Source organism: Oncorhynchus gorbuscha, linkage group LG15 (assembly GCF_021184085.1).
Source record: "Oncorhynchus gorbuscha isolate QuinsamMale2020 ecotype Even-year linkage group LG15, OgorEven_v1.0, whole genome shotgun sequence".
NCBI classification, from domain to species: Eukaryota; Metazoa; Chordata; class Actinopteri; order Salmoniformes; family Salmonidae; genus Oncorhynchus; species Oncorhynchus gorbuscha.
This window is the reverse complement of record NC_060187.1, coordinates 52,844,214-52,866,639: the sequence shown is the minus strand read 5'-3', so window position 1 is coordinate 52,866,639 and position 22,426 is coordinate 52,844,214. Positions and strand designations below refer to the sequence as shown.

Below are 22,426 nucleotides of genomic sequence, written 5' to 3'. Positions count from 1 at the left end.
TCCGGTGAATTTTTAAGCATTTATGTCATCAAAACAAGCACATAATATCATCTTGTCCAGTTTCATGAATTATGAAGGCTTTATGTACTTTATCTCTTTATGTACTTTATCTCATAGAACAAAACATATAAAATGTGTTAATCTCAGACCTTATTTTTGACGTTTATCCCAAAATACCCATTATTTCCCAATTAATTTCCCCTATAAGAATTGCTGAACGAACCAGAGTAACTAATTTCAGGTGTTTAGGACTACAAACTGGTGAGCTCTATTGCGCAAGGCCCATTGTCATTTGGGTTCTCTCCAAAGTCCTCTGAAACAGTTTGCATAGCCCACTGTATTAAAGTGCGTTTTGAAGTTATTCAATATTTTTCATATAAAGACGATATTAGTGTCAGACCCATAGCAACGTCTATATTTAGCTGTTGCCATGTGTCTCATGGGCATTTTGACCTGCTGGTCAGACGATCCGACAACTGTCCTTCTGCCTGTAACTTGAGGACACGCCCCTTCGCCTAATGGCATGGATCGCGCCATAACGTAAAGTTCTATCTACGTAGGATGAACATTTACATTTCGTATTTTTTATTATACAGCATTTTACACACTATATATTATTGTACGTTTAATCCATGCATACACTATGACGCGAGAAGAGGAGTTAATTCGGATTGCAAAAAAACTGGACAAGATGGTGTCTAGAAATAACACGGTGAGAATCTATTTTGAAACCTTTTTTATGTCGCATGTTTTTCTGTTACCTCGTGCAGTCAAATGTATGAAATCATGTGTAGATGCATGCTTTATTTTGAATTTGCAACGACGTATTCCATTTAATAGTTACCTACATTAATAAAAAGTTTTACAATTCTAGGTTTGTGCTTTAAAAAGTTGTGCACTGTCCCGAGAGGAACAGTTGTTCAAGTAGCAAATGCTGAACAGGTGTTTGGCACAGAATTGTCCAGATTTAGCCTATTAAGCAAGACCGTACGGTACACACACACACACTGAATACAACTACTAATGCAAAAGTGTGAGACTTAAAGCATGCTGTTATTCGACAACAACTCCGTGCATGGAACCGAACGTAAACAACGCAAGGTCGTGGCTGTGTGTTGTTAGTATGGGCCAATTGTGAAGTGCTGTTTTCGCGGATTTTAGAATGCAAGTCGTTCACGGATACATTTGAATGAATTTCCTTATTAACAGCGCCTGCTGTAGACTACACAAACACAACTATTTTGACAATTAGGCTACATTACTATTACAATATTTGTACGTAGTTATTATATCACAGTTTATCGATTGTAATTATGATTAATACAATTGGTTACATGTGAATTGTCATTTTAAGTGTGCTCACTTAAAAACAGACTGTAGAAACATGTGCAGCTGCTACAATAGGCCTACTAATTACAGTACAAAATTCTGCCTGCAGCATGAATTTAATAATACTATGCTCCTTAAAAACAGACTGTAGAAAAATGTGCAGCAGCTAGAGTAGACCTACTAACTACAGTACAAACCCTGCTTGCAGCATGAATGAAAGAAAACTATCCTCCCACCATCACAGGGGTGCAACTTTGGTTTTAGAAGTAGGGGGACGTAACCTGGTGGGGGTCCTCCCTCAGAATGTTTTGGGCATCTAGAGCTCATTTCCTGCATTTCTACACAATCTAATACATCCCTTTTGCGGTCACTTTCATTTTAAGAATATAATATATTTTTAAACACTTCTACATGAATGTGGATGCTACCATGACTATGGATAATCCTAATTGAATAGGGAATAATGATGAGTGAGAAAGTTATAGATGCACAAATATCATACCCCCCAAAAAATAGTAAGAGGGGCATGTCTTGAGGGTATGCTATTTGTGTGTCTAACTTTCTCATGCATCATTATTCACAATTAATTCAGGATTATCCATAATCATGGCAGCATTCACCCAGAAGTATTTAGAAACATATTCTTATTTAAATAAAAGTGACTCAAATGGGCACAAAATAATCTGAAACACAACCAAAATAAACAGAAAATACATCCAACAAATGTGTGGAGTCACAAACTTGATGTCGTCATTGCATGCTATGAATGTTGGGCCAAACTTTTTACTACTTTAATACACGTATAAGGGGATTTGTCCCAATATGGGGGGGTGTACAAAAAGTGCTGTAATTTATAAACGGTTTCCCCATATGGATGAAAATAACCTCAAATGGAAGCTGTCAGTCTGCACTTTAACTTCGTAGTCATTGTTTAATTTTAAATCCAAACTTTTGGAGTATAGAGCCAAAAGAAGAAAAAATAGTTCAGTCCCAATAATTACGGAGGGCACTATAATTCATATCATGGCCTAATAGTATGTAGAGATCTTTTTACTTGCACACAATATAGCTGGAACGCTCCCTAATGTCCCTAGGGGTCCACGGCTCTGCAGAGCCCCAACCCAACACACCCCACTCAGCTTTAGATCTTAGTGAAAAATGAATTATTGGTTTCAGGTGTGTTAGGCCAAGGCCATTGTCACATCCAAACAAACAGTACGGCAGACCCCCAGGGCCAGGACTGAGCAGCCCAGTAGCTAGGGATTGCCTAAATAGGTATCTCCCCTGATGTGGGCATGTTTTCAATACAGACTCCTTTTGTCATACAGTATTCCATATAAGGCATTCAGACCTTATGAAAGTTCACAGTATAGCCTTAATCTTGTAAAAAATAAAATCTAGTGATACATAACTTAATGGCAATGCATTTCTTAGCCACTATAAATGCTAGGTTACACAGTTTCTTCTGATAAGTCTCAATTATCAACATTTCCAAGCCAACAAAAACAGGGAGAAGACTGTAGAAAGAAAATAACATACTCTATGGCAGAATTCAGCCAGTCTTCACAGAGCATAACATATTGAAATATGTTTCCTTCTGTGTTTTACAACTTGAAGCTTCTGGCTTGTTGTTGTTTGCTGCACAGAGATAATACGTTTATGTTTTAGTTTAATTCATTTGCACCAAAGAAAACAAGTGATAGACAACAATACAGCTGCCCACTGAAGAAAAAGCTTCAAACTGTAACCAGTGCCTGCAACCTGGTTCAGGTTCAGTCAATCTACAACAGCACAGGAATGAAATCATCAACATGTATTGATCACATCTTTACCAATGCTGCAGAAATTTGTTTTTAAGGATTCTTGGAATTTGTTAGTAAAATATATTTTGGGGGATGTCCGAAGTAGGTAAATTTGTTCTTGCACCTTTTTGTAAAATAAAATGTGCATCTGCAAAAGTTCACTTCAGTGCCATCACAGACTGGTCTTCCCTGGTTGCCTGACTTTGCTGAGACCCCTGTCACCATTTTGATACTGCTCAGATGAGGCATGACAAACAATTACCTTGGGTGTACATTCATACATTGATTCTATTCTTGGATAATATAACGGTTCAATAATTGAAATGATCATTATTCCCAGATCCCAGACTGTAGACTACCCATGAACTCAAGATGGAACTTTGTATCCATTCATTAATTTTGTAGTATATTATAACAATCAATCTGAGCTCCGTAGACTGGTCTTCCCTGGTTGTCTGACCCTGCTGGGACATCTGTCACCATCTGATACTGCTAAGACATGATGAGAATAGTGTTGTGTACTAACTGTGCACCATGACAGTGAAGCTTCTAGAGCTGTTTATTATTGTCAGTGTGAAAAGTAGGGAGTTACTGACAGATCATTAACGAGCCAAGTTAATTTACTTCTGTTGAAACAAGACAAAACAAAAGCTACAAAACATTTCTGCACAACAGCTGTCAGATATTGCTACCTGACAGGTAGCTAGGCTGATTGGCTGTGGTAGCTACTAGCTAGCTAGCACGCTAGCTAAGTTAGTTCATTCACTTCAGACAGAACTTTAGTCGAGAGGGTATGAAACATTAGCTAACATTACATGTCAGTTACAGTGCTAGCTCAGCTCTGGGAATAAATACTTTTTGTACTGTAATTAGTAGGCCTATTGTAGCAGATGCACATGTTTCTACAGTCTGTTTTTAAGTGAGCAGACTTAAAATGACAATTCAGCAGTTACCTTGCCAGCTACATCAGTCAAATAAAGAGTAGCCAGTTTCTGCTATGCTTGCTTTTACAACTACGAAAAAAGCACAACACACACATACAACAGCTGCCTCTGTTCGCATGCTCTGTTGTCTCCGCACGGTCCTAAATCCAGCTGGTTAAAACCACCAAACAGCCTACCCGACCACTCTGAGTTGTCCGCATGGTCCTAAAGCACACCGATGCCGCTTTTTGTATCACAATGCAATGATAAAACTGGGAGGTAACAAAAATGCAATTTCAGAATGAGGGGGGTAATGACCCCCCATCCCCAGTGAAAGTTGCACCCCTGGTACTATATATGTAATGAAAATAAATAATTCTGCTCCTTTCCCTTTTGGCTACAACTTCCAATACCATCATTTCCATGTTTGTGTACATAGGAGGGTGCCCTGGACCTGCTGAATGAATTGAAGAGCTTCAACATGACACTGAAACTTCTGCAGGTAGAGGACCTGCAACAGGAATATCCCACTCACCTGTTATGTATTATTTAGGTGTACAGAAGTTTAATATTTTAGGCTACTTCTACATTCAACATTAAATATTATCAAATGCATGGGGAATACAGTGCAGTCAGTGCAATTTCACACAAACAGGGAATGAATTATATAGTTATGCCTACTCCAAATGATAAGTGTGAACTCGTTATAAAAGTGTAAACTCCTTATTTCAAGGATCACATGCAACAAACCATTCTCTCCGCTGAATAGGAAACGAGAATCGGCATGTCTGTGAATGGAATCAGGAAGCACTGCACAGACGACGAGGTAGTTTCCCTGGCCAAGATCCTCATCAAGGACTGGAAGAGACTGCTGGGTAGGATTGTTGGAGACTGTCTTTTAGAAAGTGGAGCTGTCTGGAGTTGTGTTTTACAGTATACACAGTATGTAGAGACATCATTTTCAACCCTCTTTGCCCCCTAGATGCTGCACGTACTCAGAGTACTGAGAGGCCCAATAAGATGAAGAATGGGGTTGACTCCAGCAAATCCACAGGGTCCCCAGTCAGGTCCCCCTTAGAGAAAGACACCAGGTAGGTACATACACACACACTCACTCAAACCATTGCCTGCGTGTGAAGGCAAAAATGTAAACATAGAAAAGGGGAAGATACGGTATCTGGTGTGGTCTGTGTTTTTGCTCTAGTCACAAGAGGCTGGATGTTTCTGATTCAGAACCTGAATCTGAAAAGGAAGAATACTCTGACCAACGGCAAAAAGAGAAGTACAATGTTGAACACAAAAAAGACGAGAGAGCTGTTGACCTTAAAAAGGAGCGATATACAGAGGCATTCAAAAACAAACGGCATGCAGAACAATCCAAAAATGGAAAACATACAGAAGATGCCAGAAAAGAAAGACATGTAGAACACTTAGAAGAACCCAAAAAGGAGAGACACTTCAAAAAATCCAGAAAAGAAAGACATTTACCTATACATGACACAAAAAATGAAAGACATGTGCAAGAACCCAAGAAAGAAAGTAACCTCGAAGAACCCAAAAATGAGAGCCACACCGATGAACCGAGAAAGGAAAGACACACAGAGGAACGCAGAAAGGAGATACCAATGTACGAACCCCCACAAGAGAGACCTGTTGAAAACCACAGACAAGGGTTTGAGAGGTGAGAGGTGCCCCTGTTAATTTGATTCCCATACAGTCTAGAGAGGACAAGGGCTGGGCCTCAGGGATGTGTTGTGTTTTCAGGAGAAGCGTCTTGGATGATCTTTACCCCTCTTGTTACTCTCCTCCTCGCCCCCCCCGACCACCCCGTCTTCCTCCCCCTGTCAGACGTATGTCTGGGGAGGTGAATAAAGGGGTGAAAAAAGAGGTGAAGAAGGAGAGAGAGAGGTCAGGATGGAAAGACACTCTGGTGTCAACGCATGGAACTTTTCTGAGAACACTGTATTACTTTCAGATGCTTTGGTGCACTACTGAATGAGTGGTTTGTACAGATCTAAGGGTATAGTTTGAGATGTTTATATTGGAAGCCCTTGAGATGGATTGCACACTAACCTTGTTGTTTATTAACTAACTTGTTCATACAGCATACCACTGGGCACACCACGTAATTTCAACGTGGAAATGTGGGTAATATTTGGTGGAGATGTTGATCAATGCGATTTCAACCTTTATTCACCCACTCAAAAAGTCAGCCGGAGGTGTGTTGAATTGCTAATGCGTTATCACTATGCTTGCAACCATCTAAAAGCATATCTCAATTCCAATGGGAAAACAATGTTAGATTATTGGTTAAGTTGTCATTTAAATCCGTGTTTTATCGGTGTGTTATCAGTGTGCTTTCAACCATTTTAAAAGCACAACAGAGTTCAAAAAGGGAAAATGTCAGGTATTTATACAACAACTTAATGTTTTATCACTGTGCCTCATCTAATTGCACCACCAAATTACCTGAAAGTACATAGTGCACGTGTTCAATGCTGTAGAGATTCTGCACAGATTAATATAGCAATTGGGAAGACCTCCACAGAACTGCAACCTTTGCACACTTTCTATGATTACATAAGAAGACATTTATAGTTACAGTAGGCTAACCTCAACATGTGGCCATAGATGTGTTGCTCATCGTAGCCCTTTCCTGCAGTCAAATGACCTAGTGGCCACATGGGTGGAATGTTATTAATATTTTTCATAATTTCATAATTAATAAACAAATATCATTTATATATCCGGTGTTTCTATGTCAAACAAGTTTGTTATATTTCAGTCTTCTGTGATGTAATATTGGGATGCAAACTACACATTTTTATACATCTACAGTTGAAGTTGGAAGTTTACATACACCTTAGCCAAATACATTTAAACTCAGTTTTTCACAATTCTTGATATTTAATCCAAGTAAAAATTCCCTGTTTTAGGTCAGTTAGGATCACCACTTTATTTTAAGAGAGAATGATTTATTTCAGCTTTTATTTCCTTCATCACATTCCCGGTGGGTCAGAAGTTTACATACACTCAATTAGTATTTAGTAGCATTGCCTTTAAATTGTTTAACTTGGGTCAAACTTTTTTCGGGTAGCCTTCTACAAGCTTCCCACAATATGTTGGGTGACTTTTGGCCCATTCCTCCTGACAGAGCTGGTGTAACTGAGTCAGATTTGTAGGCCTCCTTGCTCACACATGCTTTTTCAGTTCTGCACACAAAGTTTCTATGGGATTGAGGTCAGGGCTTTGTGATGGCCACTCCAACACCTGACTTTGTTGTCCGTAAGCCATTTTGCCACAACTTTGGAAGTAAGGTTGGGGTCATTGTCCATTTGGAAGACCCATTTGCGACCAATCTTTAACTTCCTGACTGATGTCTTGAGATGTTGCTTCAATATATCCACATAATTGTATTTCCTCATGATGCCATCTATTTTGTGAAGTGCCCCAGTCACTCCTGCAGCAAAGCACCCCCACAACATGATGCTGCCACCCACGTGCTTCTCGTTTGGGATGGTGTTCTTCGGCTTGCAAGCATCCCCCTTTTTCCTCCAAACATAACGATGGTCATTATGGCCAAACAGTTCTATCTTTGTTTCATCAGACCAGAGGACATTTCTCCAAAAAGTACAATCTGACATTCCCATGGGCAGTTGCAAACCGTAGTCTGGCTTTTTTTATGGCGGTTTTGAAGCAGTGGCTTCTTGCTGAGCGGCCTTTCAGGTTATGTCGATATTGGACTCGTTTTATTCTGGATATGGATACTTTCGTACCTGTTTCTTCCAGCATCTTCACAATGTTCTTTGCTGTTGTTCTGGGATTGATTTGCACTTATCTCACCAAAGTACGTTTATTTCTAGGAGACAGAATGCATATCCTTCCTGAACGGTGTGACGGCTGGGTGGTCCCATGGTGTTTATACTTGCTTACTATTGTTTGTACAGATAAACCTGGTACCTTCAGGCGTTTGGAAATTGCTCCCAAGGATGAACCAGACTTGACATCATTTTCTGGAATTTTCCAAGCTGTTTAGAGGCACAGTCAATTTAGTGTATGTAAACTTCTGACCCACTGGAATTGTGATACAGTGAAATAATCTGTCTGTAAACAATTGTTGGAAAAATGACTTGTGTCATGCACAAAGTAGATGCCTTAACCGACTTCCCAAAACTATAGTTTGTTAACAAGAAATTTGTGGAGTGGTTGAAAAATGTTTTAATGACTCCAACCTAAGTGTATGTAAACTTCCACTGAATATATCTGACATGGTACAGGTGTCTTCTTTTTTTAAGCCCATAACCATGTGTGTGAGGTGTATACCTTTGTTTCAAAGTAGATTTGAAAGACTGTGTGACCTTGTTTTGCCCACTGCAGTAAAACGGTTGAATAAATACTGTTACTTTAGTTTGTAAAATATCCTTAACTTAACTAGGCTATTTACTGTATTACAAAAATCAAATTGAATTGCTTGGTTGTCAACACAATCAAATAACATTTAAAGGATATATAATGCTTGGATAGTTTCATCTGAGCCACTGGCCTAATCCTATTCTTTAACTTTTTAAATGTTTAATTTAGTTGGAGACAAAATGCCTTAACTTGTCGACAAGTTAATATGCTATTTACTGTATTGCAAAAGTGATATTGAATCGTTTAATTGTCAACTCAACCAAATATCAACATTTGAACATCAACATGTGTATTTTGTGCCACTGACTTAGTCTGGCTTTATTTCCAGTTTGTTTACAAATTAATAATTGTTATGTTGGAATAATTTCTCAATTTCAACCAAGAATCAATGTTAAAGAATACAACTAAATCGGTTTGTGCCCAGTGGGTAGTGACTTGAAGAGTGATTTACCCAGCACCCACTTCTGCATGGTGCACAGTGTGATCATGGTAAATTATACATGCTTTCCTTAATCATTCGATTTGTGGTAGTTATATTAGTTCTGGAAAGAATGAATTTTTTTTTTCTCAGATTTCTTTTGGAATATTTCTATTTCCATTCAGGAGAGATTCTTTAGACACTCTGTCTCCTTCTCATCCTCGTCCCACCCCTCCGTCCAGACGTCCCTCAGTGAAGGTGAAGAAAGAGAGGTCAGAGGGCATGCTGTTTATGAATAGACTGAGTTGTGTACTATGGTCCATAGTTTGTGTTCGATCATCACCTACCTCTGTTTTATCAGACAGTGAAAACTGCCCTGAAATCCCTGTTTTACTGTTTGTTTTGTTATCATAGGTTAAACATTATACAGCGAAGTCAAAAACATTGCAACTATGTGCATGTTCTTCATTTTTTGGTGAAAACTGTCAGCGATACACAGAAAATGACTAAAGTTTTCAGAATCGCAATAGATTATTCAGTCTGTTGGTTTTTCATTTAGGAAAAAAGCTCCTCCTGACCCTAATTCCCCGCTTCCTCCTCTTCATCCTCATCCTTCTATGCCCACTGCAGCAGAGGTCAAGAAGGAGAGGTTAGAGTCAGCTTCTCTTCTGTCATGTCTAGATTTATTTCATAAGACATATTGGACTTTAGTATAAATTGTGCTTCCTGTAATTATACTTATGCTAAAATGTGTATTTTATTCTACTTTGTTTGTTTGTATTCTTATCTTTTCTTACTTCTTATTGTTGTTGCATTGTCGAGAAGCAACCTTCAACCAGTGATGAAAAAGTACGTAATTGTCATACTTTAATAGAAAATGACTCAAGTAAAAGTCACCCAGTAAAATACTACTTGAGTAAAAGTCTTAAGTATATTTAAAACCAAATACTTTAAGTATCAAAAGTAAATGTAATTGCAAAAATATACTTAAGTATATTTACTTGGGGTGGCAGGTAGCTTAGTGGTTAGAGTGTTGGGCCAGTAACCGAAATGTTGCTAGATCGAATCCCAGAGCTGACAAGATAAAAATCTGTTGTTCTGCCCCTGAACAAGGTAGTTAACCCACTGTTCCCTGGTAGGCCATCATTATAAATAAGAATTTGTTCTTAACTGACTTGCCTAGTTAAATAAATAAAACAGTTATCAAAAGTTGAATTATACATTATTTTAAATGCTCTTGTATTAAGCAAACCAGACAGCACCAATTTAAATGATTATTATTATGACAGATACCCAGGGGCACACTCCAACACTCAGACGTGAAGCTATTGTATTTATTGAGTCTGCCGGATCAGAGACAGTACCGATTACATGGGATGTTCTCTTGATACGTGTGTGAATTGGACCATTTTGCTGTCCTGCTAAGCATTCAAAATGTAATTACTTTTGGGTGTCAAGGAAAATGTATGGAGAAAAAAAGTGTATCATTTTCTTTAGGAATGTAGTGAAGTAACAGTTGTAAAAAATATAAATAGTAAAGTACAGATACCCTCAAACTACTTAAGTAGTACTTTAAAGTATTTTTACTTAAGTACTTTACACTACTGCTTACAAGTAAGCCTTTCGTTGGATGCTGCATGTGTATCCCCCATATATGACTAATAAAACTTGAAACATGAGTGTGCTACTATAGTATTGATAGTAATGATGAATAGTGGTGATGATTGAAAAATAATATTTTACATTTAGAAAAGAGCCTCCGCGGATTTCTGTGGTTAAAAAAGAGCCTCCGGACCCCAATGCTCCATTTGCTCCTCTTCCTCTCCATCTCCATCCTCCCCCTCCTGTGAAGCGCCCGTCAGTGGAAGTCAAAAAGGAGAGGTCGCTGTGATGTTGCATGGTTGTTTTTTTTGTGTAGTTACTTTTGAGTGTCCGCAATGTTTGTTATCTGTGACATTGTTGAACTGCTACTATTGACAGATATGCTTAATGGATTCTATTAATTTCGATACAACGCATTTTTGTTGCCTTTCCTTGTGAAGTTTCAAACATCACTTTCTTTGCTGTTTGCTACCCAGAGAAGAGTCGTCAGATTACAAACCCGTTTCTCTGAAGGTGACGTCATCTGACCATGTGAAAAAGGATAGGTGTGGGATCTGTAAATCAAACTACCTCATTCATGTTGAGTGTGCTCAATTGTGTTTCAGTACATGTTTCTAATATCATGATAAATATAGTATTCAACAGTCAGTTAATAGTTCCTGTTATATAGTACCTTCGGAAAGTATCCAGACCCCTTGACTTTTTACACATTTTGTTAGGTTACGGCCTTATTTTAAAATCTTTTTAATGTTTTATTCTCTCATCAATCTACCCCATAATGATGAAGCAAAAACGAGTTTAGAAATGTTTGCTAATTTATTAAGAATAATAAAAAATATATATATCAGTATTCAGACCCTTAACTCAGTACTTTGTTGAAGCACCTTTGGCCGTGAATACAGCCTCATGTCTTTTGGGGTATAATGCTACAAGCTTTGCATACCTGTATTTGGGAAGTTTCTCCCATTCTTCTCTGCAGATCCTCTCAAACTCTGTCAGGTTGGATGGGAGCGTTGCTGCACAGCTATTTTCAGGTCTCTCCAGAGACGTTCGATCGGGTTCAAGTCTGTGCTCTGACTGGGCCACACAAGGACATTTAGAGACTTGTCCCGAAGCGTTCTCTTGGCTTTGTGCCTCGTGTTTGTCCTGTTGGAAGGTGAACCTTCACCCCAGTCTGAGGACCTGAGCACTCTGGAGCAGGTTTTCATCAAGGATCTCTCTGTACTTTGCATCGTTCATCTTTACCTCGATCCTGACTAGTCCCCCAGTCCCTGCCTCTGGATGGTGCCAGGTTTCCTCCAGACGTGAGCTCTGTCACAGAGACCATCAGCTTCTTGGTCACCTCCCTGGTCAAGGCCCTTCTCCGACTCTCAGTTTGGCCGGGCAGCCAGCTTTAGGAAGAGTCTTGGTGGTTCCAAACTTTTGTACCCTTCCCCAGATCTGTGCCTTGACACAATCCTGTCTCGGAGCTCTACGGACAATTCCTTTGACCTCATGCTTGTTTTTTGCTCTGACATTCACTGTCAACTGTGGGACCTTATATAGACCGGTGTGTGCCTTTTCAAATCATGTCCAATCAATTGATTTTACCACAGGTGGACTCTAATCAAGTTGAAGAAACATCTCAAGGATGATCAATGGAAACAAGATGCACTTGAGCTCAATTTCGAGTCTCATAGCAAAGGGTCTGAATACTTATGTAAATAAGGTATTTTTGTTAAGTTTGCAAATATTTCTAAAAACCTGTTTTCGCTTTGCCCCAGTATTCTGTGTATATTGCTGAGGAAATTGTTTGATTTAATCCATTATAGAATAAGGCTGTAACAAAACAAAATGTGGGAAAAGTCAAGGGGTCTGAATACTTTCCGAAGGCACTGTATTTGTCATGACATTCTGTAAATGCAGAGGATGATAAGGATGTAATTTTGTGAAATTAGATTTAAGATTATTATGACAACAGTTGCAAAGCACTGCTAACCGTCCTCCATTTGCAGAAAAGACTCCGATAGCAAAGTGCCCAAAAAAACATCTGTTGATGCCAAGAAAGAAAGGTTAGCAAGCCACGGTCCACAGGCCCACATGCAGTGTATAATTATGCATGCACCTATGTGCTTGTTTACATTGAATCCCACTGACATGAGTTGTGGTTGTGTATTTGGTGATATTGGAGAATTGTTTGTTAACCCCTTCATTGGAGCAGAGGTCTTCATAGGGAAATAATGTGTGTGCATATTTGTCAGTGCTTTGCCACCTTGTCATCTTGTTCTGGTGAGGCTGTTTGATCAAGCATGCCTGCTCCCTGAATGCTGTGTGCTTTTTGCCAATCAGCTATGGTTGCAATACATGCAAATGTTACATGCATACAAATGTTTCCTGTTTCAGAAAGGATTTGTCAGATTCCAAACCAAAATGTTCTAAAAGGCAGAGTCTGGACTCCTCAGATTCCAATCCAAAACGTTCTAAAAGGCCAAGTCTGGATGACAAGAAAGACAGGTCTGCATAAGCAGGATCATATTCTGTACACAATAATTGGTGGATGTAGTGAACTTCACTCTAAAAACACTTATTGACCTCACTTTTAAACCCGTATGATGTGAACATTGAAGGCCAATAATGAAATAAATATTTTAATGTGTAAAACTCTTTTCTCACACACAAGGCACTGAAAACAATTATTATACTAAAAGCAGAAAACAATCAATGCTATATACAGAATTATCATAGGTCATTGAAAGCTTTTTTGAACAGTGCAGTTATTTAGCTGTGCCTTAAGCAAGGCCAGAGGCTGCAGCCCTGACAGTGACTGGAAGCGCGTTCCACAGCCGAGAAGCCGCACCACTGAAAACCATGTCACCCATAGTTTTTTTTTTGTCTGCTGAAGGGATATGGACATGTAGGAGCGAAGGGAGTGTGATGTCAGACCGATAGTTGCGTCCAGAGTTGTGGGTAGCTTGGTAGGTGTGGATTCTAAAGTCAATGCGTGAGCATATGCGGAGCCAATGGAGGTTGAACAGCACTGGAGTGATGTGCTCATGGGGGAGTTGTGGGTGAGGACACATGCAGCACAGTTCTGGACATATTGTAGCCTTCTTAGGCATGGGTCAGATTTGTCAACAAACAGGGTATTACAATAGTCCAGACAGGATAAGATAAAGGTGTGGATGAGTTGCTCAGCTGGAGGCTGTAAAAGTATAGGTCGTAACCTGGCAATGTTCCATAGATGGAAAAATGTAACTTTGGAAACACTTTGATGTGGGCCTCTGTCAAAAATCACATCCAGATTGCAAACCTCACTGGAGGGGAGGATCTTGACATCATCAATATTGAGGCTGTAGCTGCCGATTTAGTCTGATGCCAGTGCCAATCAGGACAACCGCTGTCTTTTTGCGGTTTAACTGCAGGAAACTCTGCTGCATCCATACTTTGATGTCCTACAGGCAACTGACGAGGAATGCAGTGGCATTGGAAGTGTTTGTGGAGATATACAGCTGTCATCAGCATAAAAGTTAAAGCCCAGTCCACTGTTTCCCAGTGGCAGCATGTAGATCCAAAACAGTAGTTGCCCTAGGACTGAGCCTTCAGGGACCCCCCTGGCGGATCAGTGAGCTTAGGACCTGAACCAGTCCAGGACAGTGTCTGACAGGCCCAGTAGCTTCTCCATGCTGTCTAGCAGAATGGCATGGCTGACCATGTTAAACGCTGCAGTAAGGTCCAGCAGTATGAAGATTCTGGCAGCCCCAGAGTCATGAGGAGGTCATTGGTGACCCTTACCAAGGCAGTCTCTGTGTCTGAAACCAGACTGGAAGGGCTCGAGTAGGTTGTGAGTGGCAAGATGTTGTTGGAGTTGGCTAGACATGGCAAGCTCGAGGAGCTTACTCAGGAAGGGCAGGTTTGAGATAGGCCTGTAGTTCTGGAGGTTGTCAGGGTCAGATCCAGGCTTTTTAAGTACTGTTGTGACTGTGGCGAGTTTGAGCTGTGGATGGACACATCCAGTGGTGAGGGACTTGTTAATGATTTTCTGTGAAAAAAGGCTCCAGAGCAGGTAACTAGGTCTTGACAGATGAGGTGGGGATAGGGTCAAGTGAGCAAGTGGTGAGCCTCATTGTTTTAACCTGTTTGGTTACATCAGCTGCAGTGACTGTGGTGGACATGGAGATCCTTGACTCAGGGGGACTGTGTCGATCAACTACAGGGGCGGCAGAGGACATGATGGTGTCAGATGTTTTCAATTTGGCTTTGGAAGAAACCGGTTTTGATTGCTGAGTTCTGGGGAGGCTGAGTTGTTCACAGGTTTAAGGAGCTTGCTCACAGTAGAGAACAGAACCTGGGAGTTGCCACTGCTGTTGCTGATCAGTTGGGAGTAGTAGTAGTACAATGGTCAAATGAAAGTAAAAACAGGATATAATTTAAAGCTTTACCTCGTCACTCTCAATATCTAACACTCACTCAGATGAACAGACAGCAGTGTCACAAGGTGACATGTTTTCCTCTCTCTCTCGTTGTTGTAGAAAGGACTCCACTGACTCCAAGCCCAGCCATTCTGTGAAACGTCATTCGACTGATTCCAAATCAGACAGGTAGGTACTGGCTCTCATTCATATTCAATACTATGACTGACACTTCTCTTGTCATTACTGCTAAATGCCTTAATACTTTGCCATGAGCTACCCAGTGGGCGAAGTACATCCGTCAGCATCTAGTTTGAATTGATATTCGATTTAATAGCCATATAACGTGACATCAATATGAAATCTACATAACAAGCGAAAAGTGGTGGGAAAAGTACTCATTTGTCATACTTAAGTAAATGCTAGTAGATTTATTTTATTTTATGGACAGACGGGTACACTCCAACACTCACATCATTTACAAAATGCAGTATTTGTGTTTAGTTAGTCCGCCAGATCAGAGGCAGTAGAGATGACGACGCATTATAAGTGTGTGAATTGTACCATCATTCTGTCCTGCCTGAGCAAGTACTTTTTGGTACCAGGGAAAATGTATGTTAAAAGTGCTCATTTTCTTTAGGGATGTAGTGGATTAAGTTGCCAAAAATATAAAAGCAACATGTGAAGTGTTGGCCCCATGTTTCATGAGCTGAAATAAAAGATCCCAGATATGTTCCATACACACACAAAGCTTATTTCCCTCAAAGTTTGTGTGCAAATTTGTTTAGTGAGCATTTCTCCTTTGCCAAGATAATCCATCCTCTTGACATGTGGCATATCAAGAAGTAATGATCATTACACAGGTGCACCTTGTGCTGGGGACAATAGAAGGCCACTCTAAAATATGCAGTTTTGTCACATAACACAATGCCACAGATGTCTGAAGTTTTGAGGGAGCGTGCAGTTGGCATGCTGACTGCAGGAATGGCCACCAGAGCTGTTGCCAGATAGTTGAATGTTCATGTCTCTTCCATATCCCACCTCAAGTGATTTTAGAAAATTTGGCAGTATAACAAACTAGCCTCACAACCACAGACCAAGTCTCTCCATGTGAGCCCAGGACATCCACATCCATCTTCACCTGCAGGATTGTCTGAGACCAGCCACCCGGACAGCTGATTAAACTATGGGTTTGCACAACCGAGGAATTACTGCACAGAAACTGTCTCGGGGAAGCTCATCTGCGTGCTCGTCGTCCTCACCAAGGTCTTCACCTGACTGCAGTTCGGCATCGTAACCGACTTCAGTGGCAAATGCTCACCTTCGATGGTCACTGGCACGCCGGAGAAGTGTGCCCTTCACGGCTGAATTCTGGTTTCAACTGTACTGGGCAGATGGCATTGGGTGGGTGAGCGGTTTGCTGATTTCAACGTTGTGAACAGAGTGCTCCGTGGTGGGGTTATGGTATGGGCAGGCACAAGCTACGGACAACGAACACAATTGCATTTTATCGATGACCGTGATGAGAACCTGAGGCCCATTGTCATGCCGTTCATCCGCTGCCATCACCTCATGTTTCAGCATGATAATGCACTGCCCCATGTAATTGTTGCATTTATATTTTTGTTAAGTGTATAAATAGTAAAGTATAAATACCACCAAACTACTTTATGTATTTTTACTTAAAGAAAATATAAAAATACAGAAAATTCTGTATTTTGAAAAAATGCAGCATCATATGATGCAAAAATGACCATATGGGCTAGATTTCTTAGTTCATTGTTGATCTAGACCCAAAATAGTTTGTATGTCAGCAATCAAGTTTTCAAGATCCGTAACTTGAAATATACAACAATCTGGCATCTTGAAATCTTGATTGCTGACATACAAACTATTTTGGGTCTACAACAATGGACAAGAAATCTAGCCCGTATGATGGTTTTTGCATCATATGATGCTGCGTTTTGCAACTTTCAAAATACGAAGCTCAATGCATTTGTATTTTGAAAGTTCTGTAACTTGATTTGCTCTATTCTGAAACCAATCTTGCCTGTATGGTGCATTTTGTGTCATATGTTGCAGAACGCAGCATCATATGATGCAAAATGTATCATATGGGCCAGATTTCTGTATTTTGGAAGTTTCATATCTTGAAAACTTGATTGTTTACATGCAAAATATTTTGGGACTATATCAACAATGGACTACTGAAACAAATACTAAGACACATTTTGGGGTACTTTACGCCACTGCAAGTGAGCCATATTGCATTTTTCTGTTCAAATTTGGATGAAAAAAGTGTACTTTTTCCACATTTTTGACAAAGTTGTCACATGGATTTGTTTTATTTGTTGAAATTACATTGAATCAATCAGTGGGTAGTAACCCCCTTTTCTCGCTTTCAAATCATTCCTAATTTACTACCTCTCTTTAGGAGGGACTCTGTGGATTCCAAGACTAACAGCTCACCCTCAGCTAAGAAGCTCTCTAGCGAGACGTAAGAGGGCCCCTTTCTTATGCAGATAGAAAAGCAAATTTCCCTTATTTATTTTACTGCTTCATTAATGCATTTTTATTTACTTTGCATAATGGAGCACATTTAAGATAAGGACGTTAGTTCACTGCATGTCTTTTTCTGTCTGTTTGTTTCAGGAAAGAATTTCATAGCTCCAAGTCCTCTCACCCTGGCCCTCTGCAGAGAAAGTCCTCAACAGACAGTATTGAACGGTACCCTTTTTAACTGGAAAATACTATCTACTGTACTACTGAAATCAATATGGATCAGATTTTAAACTCTTGATCTATGTATATGCTGTCTGGCTTGTGTATACGATGACCAGGAGAGGGAAACCAGAGATGCCGAAGATTCCCACCACCCCCACCAGTCCCATGTCCCCCTCCTTCAGCTCAGCAGGGGTTCCCCTGTCCCCTTGCCTCGCCACTGGAGAAACCATCAGGGACAAGTGCATCGAGATGCTGGCTGCTGCTCTACGTACAGATGGTGGGGAAAAGACCAGTCACTAACTGAATGAGTACTAGTACAGACACTCACAGAGATAAGAGATCAATCTACACATAAAGTGACTCATTCAATGCACATTCATTCACACATACAGTATGAAAATTACTAATGATTACATTACACACAGATTTTGTAGATGAAAAGGAGGAAACGTAATACCCTCAGTTTTATCTCCTCAGACAACTTCAAAGAATTTGGGACAAACTGTGACTCCATGGCAGCAGAGATTGAAGATCATATCCTTTTAAATCTGCATGTGTTTCTGAAGTATTTTACCAAATTGGGTTGGTTTCAGGTTGCAGTGTGTTCGCAGAGCTGCCATTTGCTCTCTTGGCTTTGAATATAACAAATGTTATATTTGTTTGATCTTTTATTGTCACCGTTAGATATTTCAGTCAGACGGTGATGATCGCTTCCTTAACTACCCTCCGCTGCACATATTTACACGGAGATGGGATCCACAGATATGAAGTATAAAAACAGGGTGCGGAGCCGCATCAGCAACCTGAAGGACCCCAAAAACCCTGGACTGCGGAGGAACGTCCTGGCTGGAGGCATCGAGCTGAGACGCTTCGCCATCATGTCTGCTGAGGTACTGTAAACTTCTGTCATATCAACCCATGACGCACCCCTGCCTCTTAACATATTCCTAAGATGTTGTATCAAAGAGAGAGAGTCAAGAAAGTCAAGCACCTACCAAAATATTTAGTAGAGTAGACTAATTTCCCTCAGAGATTGTCTATCTATCGACATTTGAAGTCGAAAGTTTACATACACTTAGGTTGGAGTCATTATTACTCGTTTTTCAACCACTCCACAAATGTATTGTTAATAAACTATAGTTTTGGCAAATCTACTTTGTGCATGACACAAGTAATTTTTCCAACAATTGTTTACAGACAGATTATTGCACTTATAATGCACTGTATCACAATTGCAGTGGGTCAGAAATGTACATACATTAAGTTGACGCAAGTATAAAAACCATGGGACCACACATCAGTCATACCGCTCAGGAGGGAGACGCTTTCTTTCTCCTAGAGATGAACTTACTTTGGTGCGAAAAGTGCAAATCAATCCCAGAACAACAGCAAAGGACCTTGTGAAAATGCTGGAGGAAACAGGTACAAAAGTATCTATATGCACAGTAAAACGATATCGACATAACCTGAAAAGCAGCTCAGCAAGGAAAAACCCACTGCTCCAAAACCACCATAAAAAAGCCAGACTACGGTTTGCAACTGTACATGGGGACAAAGATCATACTTGGAGAAATGTCCTCTGGTCTGATGAAACAAAGAACTGTTTGGTCATAATGACCATCGTTGTGTTTGGAGGAAAAAGGGGGAGGCTTGCAAGCCGAAGAACACCATCCCAACCATGAAGCACGGGGGTGGCACCATGTTGTGAGGGTGCTTTGCTGCAGGAGGGACTGGTGCACTTCACAAAATAGATGGCATCATGAGGGAGGTAAATTATGTGGACATATTGAAGCAACATCTGAAGACATCAGTCAGGAAGTTAATGGGTCTTCCAAATGGACAATGACCCCAAGCATACTTCCAAAGTTGTGGCAAAATGGCTTAAGGACAACAAAGTCAAGGTATTGGAGTGGCCATCACAAAGCCTTAACCTCTATCCCATAGAAAGTTGGGGGCAGAACTGAAAAGGTGTGTGCGAGCAAGGAGGCCTACAAACCTGACTCAGTTACACCAGCTCTGTCAGGAGGAATGGGCCAAAATTCACCCAACTTATTGTGGGAAGCTTGTGGATGGCTAACCGAAACGTTTGACCCAAGTTAAAAATTAATAATAAATCAATTTAAAGTCAATGCTAACAAATACTAATTGAGTGTATGTAAACTTCTGACCCACTGGGAATGTGATGAAAGAAATAAAATATTAAATAAATAATTCTCTACGATTATTCTGACATTTCACATTCTTAAAATAAAGTGGTGATCCTAACTGACCTAAGACAGGGAATTTTTACTTCGATTAAATGTCAGGAATTGTGAAAAACTGAGTAGAAATGTAGTTGACTAAGGTGTATGTAAACTTCCGACTTCAACTGTATCTATCTATCTAGGAGATGGCTAGTGATGAGCTGAAGCAGCTGAGGAACAATCTGACTAAGGAGGCCATTAGGGAACACCAACTGTCCAAAACCAGCGGTACCATTTCTGACCTGTTTCAGTGCAGCAAGTGCGGCAAAAAGAACTGCACCTACAACCAGGTAAACATACCGTACTCTGCATACACACCCTATTCTGCTTATTACCAAGTATATACTGTATTTTACTTAAACAGATACACACGGCTCACTGCACTGAAAACATACTGACCCAATATCAGTTTTATTTTGTTCGCTCTACCAGTTCCAGTTCCATTTTACACAGCGAGATACAGTGGAGACAGCCTGTGCTGTTTTATGAAAGCTGACTTTGTATTTCTTGGGGTGTGTGTAGATGCAGACCCGCAGCGCTGATGAGCCTATGACTACTTTTGTTCTGTGTAACGAGTGCGGGAACCGCTGGAAGGTGAGACATTTCCCTCACCAGTTCAGATAAAGCCCAGCACATAGTGGTGTCTCTGAGGCACAACAATGGTCCACAGACATAAATAATCTATAAATGTACTTACATTTACATTACATTTAAGTCATTTAGCAGACGCTCTTATCCAGAGCGACTTACTTATATTAATTTGTTTTCTATTCTCCAGTTCTGCTGATGTGGCCCAGCTCCAATGACGATGTTGCAGACCACATTTTTCTATGAGGGGTTATAATGTTTAACAATGAGTAATTTTACAAAAATGAATACCGGTACTTACGATTTATAATTGACTTTTTAAGATGGACTCCCGAGTGGTGCAGCAGTCTAAGGCACTGAATCTCATTGCAAGAGGCGTCACTACTGTTACTGGTTCAATTCCAGGCTGTATCACATCCGGCTGTGATTGGGAGTCCCATAGGGCGGTGCACAATTGGCCCAGCATTGTCCGGGTTGTAAATAAGAATTTGTTCTTAATTGACTTGCCTGGTTAAATAAAGTTTACATTTAAAAAATAATAATGATAAATGAATGGGAGTTGAAAACATTTGTGTAAGAGGCAGGGGTTGAGAGTCTCCAGATTGATGGCTGTGTCATTTAATCTGTCCTGGTTGAACACAGGTAATTCAATGGTGCTGAGGAGATGCAGCAGCCTTTTATGAATTTCGGACAACAAAAATCTTACATTTTTTTTGTATATTCTATTTAAATCTGCAAAGACCACAGAACAAATCAGAAATACAGTATGAAAGCTTATCATGCAACCCATTTCAATTAAGACATTTATTGTTAATATCTCAAGCCCCAACTTCTTTATTGTCACCGTTTGGGCTTCATTTTGGGCTTAAGGGAATAATGTAATTCATTTTTCTAGATAAGTTAAAGACCAAAAAACTATTCGACATTTCAAAAGAGCAGCTAAAATGTCTATAAATATTTATGAATAAGTGGAGTTGGTTATTTTTATAAGTACAGTATAATATATAGAATAGTAATGCAGCATAATGAGTAAACAGTATTGAAATTATGCTAATTTATCCAAAATTATGTAATTGTCAAATTGATCAAACAGGTGAAATGGAATGTCAATATACTGTACCACTAAGAGTAGCCACAAGATGGCAAGGAAGAAAAATAACAGCACCCACTTGACATATCATTTAGGGACTGAATGTTATTTACAGTACCAGTCAAAATGTTGACTCATTCAAGGGTTTTTCTTTACTTTTGCTATTTTCTACATTGTAGAAAATGAAGACATCAAATCTATGAAATAGCACATGGAATCATGCAGTAAACCAAAAAAATCTAAACATTTAGTAGGCACCCTTTGCCTTGATGACATCTTTGCACACTTGGCATTCTCTCAACCAGCTTCATGAGGTAGTCACCTGGAATGCATTTTAATTAACAGCCGTGCCTTGTTAATTTGTTGAATTTCTTTCCTTCTTAATGTGTTTGAGTCAGTTGTGTTGTGACAAGGTCAGTCAATATGGAAATCAAGAACTTTTAAAAGTTTCTTCAAGTGTAGTCGCAAAAACCATCAAGCGCTATGATGAACCTGGCTCTCATGAGGACCGCCACAGAAAAGGAAGACCCCAGAGTTACCTCTGCTGCAGAGGATATGTTCATTAGAGTTAACTGCACCTCAGATTGCAGCGCAAAAAATGCTTCAGAGTTCAAGTAACAGACACATATCAACATCAACTGTTCAGAGGAGACTGCCTTAATCAGGCCTTTGTGATTAAATTGCTGCAACGAAACGACTACTAAATGTAATGTAATGTAATGGACACCAATGAGAAGAAGAGACTTGCTTGGGCCAAGAAACACAAGCAATGGACATTAGACTGGTGGAAATCTGTCTTTTGGTCTGATGAGTCAATTCTTTAGATTTTTGGTTCCAGATGCAGAGTAGGTGAACGGATGATCTCTGCATGTGTGTTTCCCACTGTGAAGCATGGAGGTGGGATGG

General features: G+C 40.0%; 1 protein-coding gene across 3 annotated transcripts; it reads left to right on the top strand.

Annotated features, from left to right (window-relative positions):
* The first annotated feature begins 330 nt into the window (after positions 1 to 330).
* On the top strand, positions 331 to 21,753 carry LOC123997485 (transcription elongation factor A protein 3-like). 3 transcript variants are annotated; one of them, XM_046301770.1, is made up of 22 exons: positions 331 to 712; positions 4,494 to 4,556; positions 4,824 to 4,929; positions 5,037 to 5,145; positions 5,259 to 5,735; positions 5,819 to 5,962; positions 9,071 to 9,157; positions 9,445 to 9,534; positions 9,711 to 9,734; positions 10,635 to 10,766; positions 10,964 to 11,032; positions 12,482 to 12,538; positions 12,870 to 12,980; positions 14,996 to 15,064; positions 17,310 to 17,372; positions 17,528 to 17,602; positions 17,716 to 17,876; positions 18,077 to 18,133; positions 18,335 to 18,489; positions 19,986 to 20,132; positions 20,365 to 20,436; positions 20,621 to 21,753. In XM_046301770.1, exons 1-22 carry the CDS (start codon positions 644 to 646, stop codon positions 20,627 to 20,629), a joined length of 2,346 nt encoding a protein of 781 aa, XP_046157726.1. In that variant the 5' UTR covers positions 331 to 643; the 3' UTR covers positions 20,630 to 21,753. The 3 variants fall into 3 exon arrangements, with proteins under 3 accessions (XP_046157726.1, XP_046157727.1, XP_046157728.1); XM_046301771.1 differs by lacking the exon at positions 9,711 to 9,734; XM_046301772.1 differs by lacking the exons at positions 5,259 to 5,735; positions 5,819 to 5,962 and having other exon boundaries at positions 343 to 712.
* The last annotated feature ends 673 nt before the right edge of the window (positions 21,754 to 22,426 follow it).

Bases quoted from the DNA above. Each gene is read 5' to 3' on its own strand.
- LOC123997485 (XM_046301770.1), top strand. From the start codon at position 644: ATGACGCGAGAAGAGGAGTTAATTCGGATTGCAAAAAAACTGGACAAG. The intron at 5,146-5,258 runs GTAGGTACATAC...TTTTTGCTCTAG, and splicing joins CCCTTAGAGAAAGACACCAG to TCACAAGAGGCTGGATGTTT. The intron at 11,033-12,481 runs GTGTGGGATCTG...CTCCATTTGCAG, and splicing joins GACCATGTGAAAAAGGATAG to AAAAGACTCCGATAGCAAAG.